The sequence below is a fragment of the Xenopus laevis genome, chromosome 6L (genome assembly GCF_017654675.1).
Source record: "Xenopus laevis strain J_2021 chromosome 6L, Xenopus_laevis_v10.1, whole genome shotgun sequence".
NCBI lineage: Eukaryota > Metazoa > Chordata > Amphibia > Anura > Pipidae > Xenopus > Xenopus laevis.
Window position 1 is genome coordinate 104,817,972 of NC_054381.1, and position 13,327 is coordinate 104,831,298.

The following is a 13,327-nucleotide window of genomic DNA, read 5'->3' on the forward strand; positions in this document are numbered from 1 at the left end:
TGTACACTCTGGTACCATTGAAAAGAAAAAAATTGTTACCATAACAAATTAAGTAACTTACCCGTGTGCAATCGGATGTGAACTTTCAAGCTTCCAGAGGTGGAAAAACACTTCATGCAGAAGTCGCACTTAAATGCTTTTATGCCAGAATGTGTCTTTATGTGAGCGGTAAGTGTGCTTTTTACAGCGAAGGCTCTGAAGCATTGCAGACACTTGAAAGGCTTCTCATGAGTATGAATACGAATGTGACGAACAAGATCACTGGGTTTCTTAAACTCCTTGTTACAATATGTACAAATGTGCCAGCGGATGCCACTTTCCTCACGGACAGAGCCTGGGAATGATTGAAACTTTTAATTCAAACTACTTTACAGGAATACTTCACCAGTTTGCTAGTCTTACTAAAACTGTATAAAATAGATGACTAAAATATTAAATAAAACAAAACATATTAAATGCCAGGGCATAATGCACCAGAAACATATTAGTTACACAGCTGATTCTACAAAATATATACTCAAATATTAAGTTGTTGAAGTGAGAGGATCTAAACATTACTTACCAGTTATGGTTTGAGTAATATAAAATTTGTTACTATATAAAACATATGTATACATATATGCATATGCTGGTCTGTATTTCCTATGTTGCCTTCATAACGTAAAACACTGTATGTTAAATTGATTAAGCTACTGAACTCACAGGCCACTATTTTTTTTGAGTAAGATTCTAAGAGAAAAGTCTTTTAAAAGCTTACAATCTACAGTAGTATACAAGTAGTTAAAACAAACATATTAGTGTTATATCTGTATTGTGTGATTTTATTATGCTTGGAAACATAAATGCTAAAACCAAATAAAATTTAAGTTACAAAAAAAACAAAACAAACATATTAGAAGCAGTGAGCAAAGTGCAAATTCAAGTGCAAACACCATGTTTTTTCCCCAAATGTAGTGTTTACTGTGGACACAAATATGCGATTCTCTTTATGAAATTGAGCTGCGCCTACTGCACTTGAGCCAGATTCACCAAAATGGTGTAATTGTGCGAGTGACATCTGTGCCTGATTCTTTAGGCACAATTTTACTGCACCAGCCAATGCAGGGCCAAAAGGAACCTGGGAGCCACTTCCCTGCTTTAAAAGGTACAGTAGCTCCCAATTCAGAGCATGCAGGAAGGATTGAGCAGCTCTGTGCAACTATACAGAAGTGCAAGAAGCACATTTTGACACGTACCTTTAATGAAAGTGGAAAAGCACAAGGTGCCCACTGCGCTTGCAGATGTAAATGTGCCCCACGTCTTACATTATAGATGCAACATGGCAAAATCTTTACAAATGTAGAATTAAAAATCAGACCAACATATGTATCCAATGATATTTACAGAAGTGACAATAGTGAGCGAGACAGAAGAAATGTTAATCTCAGATGTCTTACCTGTCAGCACTTAGCTATTTACCAAATGTAAGTAACAAATCATATTGGTTCTTCTATTAAAGCACACTGGAAAAGTCATTTGTTAAAAAAGGCCACCATCAGCAAAGAATGTAAATACCTGCTGAAAAGGCAGATTTCTTCTTTATTATCCTTTTTTCTGTCTTGTCAGCTTTATCTTGCTCTTCATGCTCTACTTCATGCTCTTGGTCATTACAGTCCATTTGCTGAGTTGAAAGACATTCAATTTCTTGAACAGTTGCCTTGGCCTGGCTGGTGTCACTAGGAAGTGGTGCAACTGGGATTGATGAGAGTCCACTGTTTTCTAAGGCTTGCTAGCATAATATCAAAAGAGAAAGAAAAGAGAGTATACTAACAATCAGCATTTGTTAAAAGGATAAATATACTCCCCGCATGATCTCATACAGTTGGGTTATGTGCAAAAGTTGCATAAACACTATCACAACTTCCAAAAATAATTATAAAAAATTTTTGTTGGGACCAGTTCCCACCCCTTAATTTCAGTGTAATGCAATGCCTCTGTCACCTTGTTCAATTCTCCCACCCACACAAATACAAAATACAAATATACAGTTTTATTGTCACTGACTGTTTAGAGTCACTGCGTCACCCCCAATGTCATCAGCCCTGCCCCCTTTGTTCGGGTTTAGCCTTCGGAAAAGGTGGCAACTCTAGCTCGTGTCCAGAAGCACAGAAAGAATAGAGAAAAGATAACTGTCCCACTAGTATTTCTGTAAGGTTTTTATAGAGCAAAGATTGGACATTATCTTGAGATCCAAGACAAGTTAAAATTAAACTATCAAGTGAAGTGAAATATATATTGTATTAAAAACACACACACAGTTAAAGCTACCTGAAATTATTAAAAGCATGTACAATCAAACCTACCTGTAAAATATCTCTGTTGATTCCCACCGAGATATTAAGTTGCTGCTCAGATTGTGAATTTTGGGTATTTTCTACAGGCACAGGTTCTGACAGCTCTAAGAGCTGCTGGATAACATCAGTAACAGCTGGTTGCTGAGGTCCTTGTTGTCCTGGAGCAGAACAGTCTGTGGAGTCTGTCTGAGCTGGCACTGCTTGAAAAATTGTTACCTGATTGAAAAAATAGATAGTTAAAATACTGTAATTAAAAGCTTACTGAAATGGCAGTTAACACAGCTATGTCAATTTCCTCCACTCTCATCTCAGTAAATCAATTCTACTTGGACCTTGCTTGGTACATGGGGGCATCATGCAGAGTCAGGAAAGGACCTTTCCCAAAATGTTGTTACAAAGCAGAAAACATAACATTTTCAGGGATGTCAGTGTTAGCTGAAGTTTTAAAGTTTGCTTTCAGTGGAACTAGGAACCGTAGCAGAAACTATGTAATCAGCCTCATTATTCCTCCTCCATCAAGTCACATGCTCCTTACATCAGGTAAATCCAGACTCTTTCATGAGACAGAGATAGATAAAGCATAATTAATTTCTCCAGAGAATTACCACTGCTCAAGAGTCCAATGCCTAATGCCACCATCCTTGCATTTTGCATGGGATTATGTGAGGCTCCCAATCCTTTTACAATGAATAGTTATTATGCTGACCTTGCTTCCACTGACAGTTAGGAACTTGGCATTCAGAATTCCAACTGAGTACATGTGATTTATGAAGGGGTGTCTGGATACTAATGGCAGTATAATTTAGCCATTATAAGAAAACTGTTTATAAGATACTTTTTTAAGTATCTGTTGCTAGCCCCCAAGTGGAACTGCTAAAGGCCAGTTGCAGGGGGGAAGCATTGAGAATTTGCATTTCCTCCCTAGATAAAATGAAATCTTCGCTTGAAGATTAGAGTGTTTAGTTAGAGTGAGATTTTGGTGTGAGCATGTATTTGCTGTCCTGGAAAGTCTTTAAACTATGATTGAATAAGTGATAAACTGCCAGTTTCCAAGCTCTGTACTAAATTTATGAGCTCGGAGTGGGGACTTAACTGTAACTGGCAACTACAGTTTTGTACATCTGTCTTTAACTCTGCCCCACAGTTTTAACAAGTGTCCACAAAACATTACTTTAGCTTTGAATTTAGTATTGGAGTTCCAAATACTGTTATATTGAACTGGGTATCAAGGAGCCATGTAAACAGTATACACAATATAGGTGTTACAATAATGGTTTAATATATTTTTCTTGACAGCCATATGCCCGGGAAGGATTTCACACTTGATTATATTTGAGTGGTGCATTGGGACAGAATTATTCTGATCTGTAGATATAATAACAAGAAATAAGCAGTCCATGTGTTTCGATATGTGGTGCATACGGTACCATTGACATATTTGGATGTGATTAGATCCCTATTCCAATGAGACTCTACATGGCTCGGGAAGTGTTGTTATTAACTCAGTAATTATGCACCTTCAAATGCTGCTATATATTATCATTTATCTATTAAAAATTTCTTTGATTAGTTTTTTGAGCTGTAATACACGGATATCCTTGATAACCTTGTTTTGTGATCTGTCATCTGTATACTTCTTATGTTTTAAAGAGATTAGATGATTCACTATTCTTAATGTTTTTAACAAGGTCAGCGTTTTTTCACTTTTCTACACTTTTTATAAGTATCTTTTAACATGTATTTGGAATCTTTGCAAATGAATATGGTAATTTATGCTAACACTCTAATGCAGAACACTGTCGTGAATACCTAATTAACACTGTTCACTGATTGGTCTATGTTTGTATTTATGGATCACGTGATGACTTCTGGGTGCATCCTGACAACGGTTCAGAGAGAACCGAAACGCGTTGATGTGGGGTAGATTGTAACACTCCAATAAAAAGTATTCTTCACAACACCCGTGAGTGCTCTTAAATGATCCAATATATATATATATATATATATATATATATATATATATATATATATATATATATATATATATATATATATATATGGATAAATATACATATATATGTATTCCAAGAATTGTATTTATAAAATGTTATAATATGTAATTTATTGCAACTGACTGACTAAGCAATATTAAACAGCATTACCATTGCCACACATGTGAATTGGGAGTGCCCAATCTATCATTTAGCCCACCCACTTCTACTGTTCTGCAACTTTAGCTGCCTTTATTAAAGTATAAATAAAGTTATTACGGATATTTTCTTACGTTTTTCCACTTATCATCTGATGTCTGCTGTAGGAGGCTAGAGTCCGACAGAGGCTGGGATTGTGATGTGTCCTAGAGATTTATAAAGAGATATAAGGAATTAATAAGAAACATCAGCAAATACTGGCATATTAACTGCCAAATAAACAACTGGATTTGACAAGCATGTTTCTGTTGTAACTTCTACAGAAGGTATTTATGAGTTTTACAGTCCAGCTGCTCTGCAGGTGCTTTACTGTTCTGTGCTGTTTTTGAAAGCTTTCCCATGTCTTGAAGGGCCAATGTAATCTTGTTTTTTCTATGAGCCAAATAAATACGGCTTGTATTGAAAATGTGCTCTGCCTATACTGTTTATGGGCCAATTTGTAAATCACCTCTTGGACCTGTAAGCACTGGAAGATGACCCTGTCCTTTTATAAACCTTGCTGATTTTGGTATTTTTAAAGGAGTGGCAGCAACACCTTGCCTGCTGTCCTAATGGTTACTTGTAGCAGTTCTAACTCTGCACATGTGCAGTAGAGTTAGTCAAGCAGGAAACAATAATGTGCATGCATCTATCTAGTACAAGTAATGTTATCTCATGTAAAGAGTCAGATATACTGCAGATAACCACTGCTGGCATCAACACACCACTAGAAAAAACTACTATGTCCAGCAAGATTTGTAAAGAAAAGGAACATAAGCAAACTCTTATAGAATAGTGATTGAGATGTTCTAGGTATACCATACAAATTGTAATCTCTGACTTTCTAGGCTTTCTTTGTCATATAATTAAAATGCTCATATATTTTACTTTTTCCATGTCAAAAATTCTAATGCACTGTTTTAACCCTTACTACCTACCTCTTTTATCTTATGTAACCATTCTAATACACTGCATCCACCTTCTCCATTAACTGCTGGTCTCTTTAAACAAGATGGTTAATGGGCTGGCTTTTGCTACAAGAGTCAGAACCAGCAGTACAGAGAAAAGAAATGTACAAATACTGCTTTCAATAGCAATTGCATTTGTAAGTAACACTAAAACCAATGAAATTTGCAATAGGGGTATACTGATAAAAAAAAATATTCTTTTAATATTTAAAATTTAAGGGTGGAGTTTGCCTGTAAAACAAGATTGAAATGGTTACCAGAGCCTATACGCTTGGCAGCCAAAGGTCAATTTTAGTCCAAAAAGAAGGAATAAGACCAGGCCAGATCAGACATATTAATTAGCTACAGTATATGGTCTTAAAATATATCCCCATACCTGATGAAATACTTACACACACATCTCTCAGCCTGCAGTTGTCAGGTTTAGAATTCTAACCACTTCTTGTTGCTAAAGCTCAATTACCCTAGCAAGTTTAGCCTTGAGTTACCGTAGTTACAGCGGATGTTCCTCCAGTTGGAGCTGATGTTGTTTGGGATCCTACCACATGCATCTTACTTATATGCGTATTGAGGCTGCCGAGGCTTTTAAAAATGCAGCTACAGTCAGTGCAGTGATACGTGGCGCCATTCTTAACCTTCAAACACAATCAAAACAAAAGAATATTAGCTTTTTGTAATGTGCAGGATGAGCAAATTCTTCCAATACTACATGTGTTCTAAATACTAAATTGTTATTGGACTTTTTCAGTTCAAGCCTCTGTTGGAGGCTAAACTTTCGGTCATTACAAGAAGACAGACAAAATATCAGTGTCATTCAAGTCATTCCTATGATATAGGAGGATATCAGTGTATTCAGCTTTTTTAGGCAGTGGATAACAATTTGAGGAATCAAAAAGGCCAGAGAAGTTGAGATAGGTTTTGGACACATCAGGGTGTGATTGGAACTAAGATGTTCAGATTTTCTAGTTGGCCAAGTGAAGAGATAGAAATATATATACACAGGTATGGGACCCATTTTCCAGAAAGCTCTGTTTTCCAGAAGCAAATTATGGGAAGGCCATCTCCCATAGACTCCATAATAATCAAATAACTAATTTTTTTTAAAAAATGATTTCCTTTTTCTCTGTAATAATAAAACAGTAACTTGTACTGGATCTCAATTATGATATAATGTATCCTTATTGGAGTCAAAACAGATGTATTTGATATCTAAATTATATTCTAGTAGATTTATGTATGTAGATCTAAATTATTGAAAGATCCCTTATCCGGAAAACCCCAGGTGCCGAGCATTCTGGATAACAGGTCCCATACCTGCACTATAAAATATAACTTAACCCACAGGCAACAGGGTCAGAGATGCAGGCAATTAAATAGAAGGGAAATTAAAATGTCAACAAAAAGTCTTTCAAAGCTTTCCAAAATGGAAATTCCCTTTCTGTTTCTTTGTCACAGAAGAAAATAAAAAATAAGATGTCATGCATTTTTTATGAATTTTCTTTTCTTGCATTTCGACATTTCCCTGGACATCTAACACTTGCGCTATATTGCATTCAGGCACAACAATTTGAATTTTAACACAAATGCACAGAAAGCCCTCGGCCAAAGAGGAAAAAAGCTGAAGTAATATTAAATGCATAAAAAGTATTTGGTTCCTTTAATCACTTTGACATGAAAAGCATTAGACAACAATAGCTAGACAAGGACATTTTCTAAAGATGTCACGGCATCACTACAACCAACTACTCGAGCCTGTAATTTTCTGGGGCTTTGTCAAATCACAAGTAAATGTCAAAAAGCACTTTGACCACCCTTGAGCCCTCACTTCAGGAAAACTCAAAGGAGTTTTTCCATTTCTAAAGGTAACAAAATATACATGAGAATAGTTACTTTAACTTCTGTGCTTGCAAATTCAGTAGAAAAAAAATTATGGGGTTTTGTAAAAAAAAAAAAAAATTAAGACTTTTGGGGGTATATTTAGTTAGAGATTACCGCAGTCCGCTAGAGTGAAATTCTGCCACTTTCCATTCATTTCTATGGGATTTTTAAAAGAGTATTTATCAATGGGTGAAAGTGAAAGTTCATCCTTTGATAAATATGCCTTTCAAATTCCCATAGGCATAATTGGAGAGTGGCAGAATTTCACTCTATGGGACTGGGCGATCTCTAACGTCACACTTTCATAAATATACCCCTTGGGCTCATTTACCAAAGCAGTGCAAAATTTGGATGCAAAATTTTTTCCCACAATACCAAAAATGCATCCTTGTGAATGGCTACTAAATGCCAAATGTGTGCGGCTTTTTTGCCACAAAATGAAGAGCCCATGATTTAAATGAAGGGGAAGTGTATGTTTGCAGAAATAGGAATTTATGTTGCACTTCCAGCAGAGAGGATCCCAGAAATCACAAATGTCCATTTCTTATAAGCCTTAGCTGTATATAATACATAATAACCAAGATTTTAGCAACCCATAACAATTATTAATTAAACTCTTAAGAAGCTTCGTCTTACTTAATAAGATGGTTATATCTGAAAAAATATAAAATAAAGGAAAAACAAATGTATAACAAAGATTATGAATTGAATATAAAATTTAAATACAGTTGCATAGCCCCTGACTAAACCTGTGTTAAAGACAATAGAAATTCAGCTTTTTCTTCCTGTTAATTTACCAAACTAAGCAACATAAAGTACATGAGTGCTGGAAAGAAAAAGAGTACTGCAGTGCTGCTGCAATCACCTCATTACCTAATGGGTTTCAGCAGACATAATGAGCAGCCTATAGTTTGAAAGCTGAAAGGAAAGTGTATGTTCTGTTTACCTCTGAGTGAACTCTCTGTATGTGAGACTGAAGATTTCCTTTCTGAGAAAATGCTGCTGGACAAAAAGCACAAGCATGGGGCTTTTCACCTGTGTGCTTCACCATATGGGTTGCTAGTGCCCCCTTCTGATTAAAAGCTTTGCCACAGAGGTTGCATTTGAAGGGCCTTTCACCTGAAACAACAAAAAGGCGATAAAAAAGCATAACAAATTAGTAACTATTTGTTTGTCTGAGTCAGAATAGGTTTTTGACACCTATTTACATTTTACATATGCTTTATAAATACAACTTATAAATGTGGACATATGCTTCTTGAACATGCCCATATGGCATCCCTACAGTAGGCACACAAGTGTCTATTAACGGTAGCTCCCATTGCAGTTCCCCACCAAACAATAAAACAACCCTATTCTGAATATAGACAGCAAATTATTTCTTATACAGTGTTGCCGCATTAGTTGCAGCCTCACTTAATATTTCAAAGTGATTTGCAGATGCCGTTAGTTTGAAAAACACGGCAATCTACTTGTTTTCACTTATGTACAATCTATTATCAAGAAAGCTTTGAAAAGTGGCTCTGCCATTTGCAGTATGCTGTTAATCAGGCAATGCCACAATTTGGACTGATTTAGCATACATTAATGTTGATACAGAATAATGCTATTGGGTAGTTTTAATGTTTCAATGTTTTTCATTTGTCTTAAGGCATGATGCTTCATTACAGAAATAACCCTTATCTAGGTCCGAAGCATTCCAAATGAAATCCTATAACAATTTTTTGTAATGAAATTTGAACACAAGGTCTATACATAAGGATTATGCTAACAGGGAAATACTGAACTGATTCCATTAGTGCACAGAATTAAAACATATGTCAAGAATTGCTCAGAATTCTTACACCAGTTCGCCCTATGTGCTTTCTGCTTTTTTAGTTCAGTTCCATTACTAGGAGCTCACAAAATTCTGAAGAATAAAATAAACAGTGCAAGGATACATTATAGATCATACGTAACAGCGTATTTTGAGGTGCATGAATCGGTTGGTATGTCAGATCAGTCTATGCCAATAATGCAGCTTCAAGATACTTTGAAGTAAATGACAAAGCTTGAGGGGCAAATTATAAATGATAAAATAAGATTAAATGATTTTTAAAATCCAAATCTTTAACATATTAGAAAACTGTGAATTATGTGATATGTAGTTTTACCATGTACCTAAGCCTAAAATTGTAATCTTTATGAAAATATTCAAAAGTATGCTATTGGATTGTATATTATGTCGGCTTTTAAAATCTAATCTTTCAGATAGATATTTTTTTTCTAGATATCCTCATAGCATCACAGGTGGAATGGTAGTCTCTCTTGTGCCTCTAAGGAAGCAGAAGCTTGTTGGCTATACTTGAGTAGAAAACAGGAAATTGTTTATACTCACCATAATTTCTGTTTCCTGGTCACCTTCCATGGCAGCATTCACCAATGGGTTAACGCCCTCCGGGCCAATGGAAAGGACCTCCCCCACTCCCTCGTCTTAGTTTAAAGCCTGAGATAATAGGGTAGGTAATTCCCTGGTGAATGCTGCCATGGAAGGTGAACAGGAAACAGAAATTATGGTGAGTATAAACAATTTCCTGTTTTCCTAGTTACCCCTGGCAGCATTCACCAATGGGATTTCCAAAGCTAGAAAGAAGGGAGGGGCACCATAAGATTGCAGAACCGAATATATATGCTTTATTTTGCTATGTACAATTGACTGCAAGACTTTCCTCCCAAATCTAGCTTCTTGGGAGGCCAGGACGTCAAGTCTATAATGTTTAATGAACGTGTTAAGCTGCTCTACAGATAGCTTCTGTCGATGCTTTGGCTTCCATCGCCCAGGAACTCCCCAACGCCCTGGTGGAATGGGTTTTTAATTCCTGGGGAACTTTCCTGCCTGCTATATTGTAGCTCTTTGCAATTGCAGAAACAATCCAGGAGCTCAATGTCTTCTTTAAAGGAGCTTGACCCTTTCTGAAGCCACAGGGTATTACAAATAAATTATCCGATTTCCTGTAAGTTCTAGTTATTTCCAGGTAAATCTTTATGGATCTGACCAGATCTAAAGTGTGCCAGCATCTGTCTCTGACTTCGGAGATGGACAGAAGGATGGAAGCGACATCTCCAGATCCATATCAAATTTTGACACAACTTTAGGCAGAAATTTAAATGCAGATCGCAGCACTACTTTATCTTCAAAGATCACTGTATATGGTTCTGACACACACAAGGCAGCCAATTCTCTCACTGTGCAGGCTGACGTAACTGCCACTAATAATATGACCTTTAAAGTAATGTTCCATAAAGAAGCCTTTTCCAATGGTTCAAAAGGAGCTTCTGTGAGCACATCCAATACAAATTGCAAGTCCCAGGGGGGTAAAATTTTCCTTATGCAAGGTCTTATCCTTACCAAAGCATCAAAAAATCTCTGAACTAAAGAATCTGATGCCCAGCTTATTCCTGTCAATGCCGAAATGGATGACACTTAAACTTTTAGTGTGCTTAATTGGAGACCTCTCTCATAGCCTGCGAACAGAAAATTCACCAGGAGAGACGCTGTCGGACAAATTGGATCTTGTTTTCCCAGGTTTGCAAACTGAACAAACCTGTCCCAGATTTTATAATATTGTGCTAAAGTGGAACATTTCCTTGACTTTAACAGGAAATCCACAATGTCTTTTTTGAATTCAGTTTCTTTAACCTCTGCCTTTCAACCTCCATGCCATTAAGGCTAGGTGATCCTCCTCCTGGTAAAGAAACATTCCCTGAGATAGCCAACCTGGGAATCTCGCAATTCTCTTGGGAACCTCTATCGTCAGCTTGCGAACCAATGGAAACCAAGGTCTTCTTGGCCAAAAGGGCATCAGTACTATTGCATCTACTGCTTCTCGATCCACTTTCTTCAGCACTTTCCAGACAAGAGGAATTGGAGGAAATATGTATATGAGCCCTCTTGACCAATCATGTCTCAACCCGTCTACAGCCAGTGCTTCTTTGCACAGTTATCTCGCATAGAAGTTTTTGCACTTTCTGTTTTGGACAGAAGCCATGGCATCTACTTCCGGTATGCCCCATGCGTCTTCTAATTCCTGAAAGATGTCCTCGTGAAGACTCCATACTCCAGGATCTAAAGTGACTTGACTTAAAAAGTCTGCTTTTACATTTTCCGTCCCTGGCAGATGTATTGCTGATATATTTTATAGCCACCTCTCTGCCCACTGAAAAATTGGCATGGATTCCTTCAGCAATGTCATACTTCTGGTTCCCCCTTGCTTCTGCCCATAAGCGACTGCTGGGACATTGTCTGACATCACCTTTACAGTTTTTCCTTTTAGTACTTCTGAAAAAGCAAACCAAGCCTCTTTTATTGCTCTTAATTCGAGAACATTTGAAGGTGTCTGTTTCATTTCCCATGACCCTTCGGCGAAATGTTCTCCGAAATTTGCTCCCCAACTGGAACCTGGCGCGTCGGTCATTAGTACTGACCATATTGGTTCTTATAGATGCATCCCTTTCTTCAAATTCTCTTGCACACACCACCAGTCTAGGCTGTGTTTTATCACTTGAGGCAACCTTAGCGTTTTTTGCATATTTAGTTGTGGTTTTCTTACTTTTCTTAGTAGGAAATTCGCCCATTTCACTACCTGTATCGTCAAAGACATTAACCCTTTAATCTTTAAAGAGTAATGAACTGTTACTACTGCTCAGCTTCTGAAGTCCTTTATTGCCTGAGGTATGTCTCGTTGTTTCTGGACTGGAAGACTTATCAAATTTTCCTGTGTCTGGAAATATGCCCCTAGAAAAGGCAGAGACTGTGACGGACTCAGCTGAACCTTTTCTATGTTCACAATCCAACCGTGTATTTGCAGAACTTCCAACACTCTCTCTGTATGCCGCTCTGCTTCTTCTCTTGACTTTGCGGCCACCAAGGTGTCGTCAAAATAATGGAAAACTGCTATGCCTTCTTTCCTCAATTCTGCTAGGATGGTGACGAGAACCTTTGTGAAGACCCTGGGGGATTGTGAGAACCCGAACGGTAGACATCTGAATTGGATTTGAACTTCCCCTAATGCGAAGCGTAGATATTTTCTGTGCTCTAGGCAGACTGGCACAACTCCTGTCTTCACATAGTTCAGATGCTTCTGTGCATTGGTGCAAAGTAATGACATCACTGCAAAACCACTCCAATAATGGGGTTGTTTCCCTTTGCAAGAAGTAAAGTAAAAGCATATCACATTATGTTATTGGTTCTCTCTGTCTTTAATGTTCTGGTTTAACGTCTAACCTTTAAAGGAGAAGTAAATTCTAAAAATGAATATGGCTAAAAATACCATATTTTATATACTGAATTTATTGCATTAGCCTAAAGTTTCAGCTTTTCAATACCAGCAATGATACTGGACTTCAAACTTGTCACAGGGGGTCGCCATCTTGGAAAGTGTCTGTCACATGGTCAGTGGGCTTTGTGAAGCTAAGCTTAGGGGTTGTCGCAAATTATCAAGCAGAAAATAAGGTTGTTCTGTAATATATGCTGATGCTACAAGACTGATTAATTTCCGATGCTAGTTGCACTGGTTTCTGTGCTGTCATGTAGTAATTATCAGTATTAATTTCTAATTGGCCTTTTATTGTGACATTTATATTCTATGTGTACTGTATATTGTGAGTAGGTCCCTAAGCTCACTAAGTGATAGCAGCACAGAGCATGTGCAGTGAATCAGCAGAAAGGAAGATGCGGAGCTACTGGGGCATCTTTGGAGACAAAGATCTTTACTGCTAAAGGGCTGTGGTTGACTTGAGCTGGTACAGAAGCCCAAAACATAATGTACAATATTTCTAGCTACTTCTTTAGTTAAGCTCTAGTTCTCCTTTAAGTTCCTTGACCTAGACACCTCTAAGAAAGCACTCTAGCAAGCTAGCTCCTGGTGCAATTACCTTAGAGCAACACAGACTACCGCTGGAAACCACCTCTTCTTCACAC

General features: G+C 37.3%; 1 protein-coding gene across 3 annotated transcripts in view; it reads right to left on the reverse strand.

Moving 5' to 3' along the window:
* The window catches only part of znf236.L (zinc finger protein 236 L homeolog), an 81,234-nt gene that overhangs the window by 50,160 nt on the left and 17,747 nt on the right, over positions 1-13,327 (reverse strand). For all 3 annotated transcript variants that reach the window (XM_018267842.2, XM_018267843.2, XM_041566347.1), the window contains 6 exons: positions 8,315-8,487; positions 5,979-6,125; positions 4,618-4,689; positions 2,343-2,549; positions 1,555-1,768; positions 62-334 (listed from right to left, as the gene is read on the reverse strand). In XM_018267842.2, the coding sequence (XP_018123331.1) occupies positions 62-334; positions 1,555-1,768; positions 2,343-2,549; positions 4,618-4,689; positions 5,979-6,125; positions 8,315-8,487 (1,086 nt within the window). The remainder of the gene's footprint in view (positions 1-61; positions 335-1,554; positions 1,769-2,342; positions 2,550-4,617; positions 4,690-5,978; positions 6,126-8,314; positions 8,488-13,327) is intronic.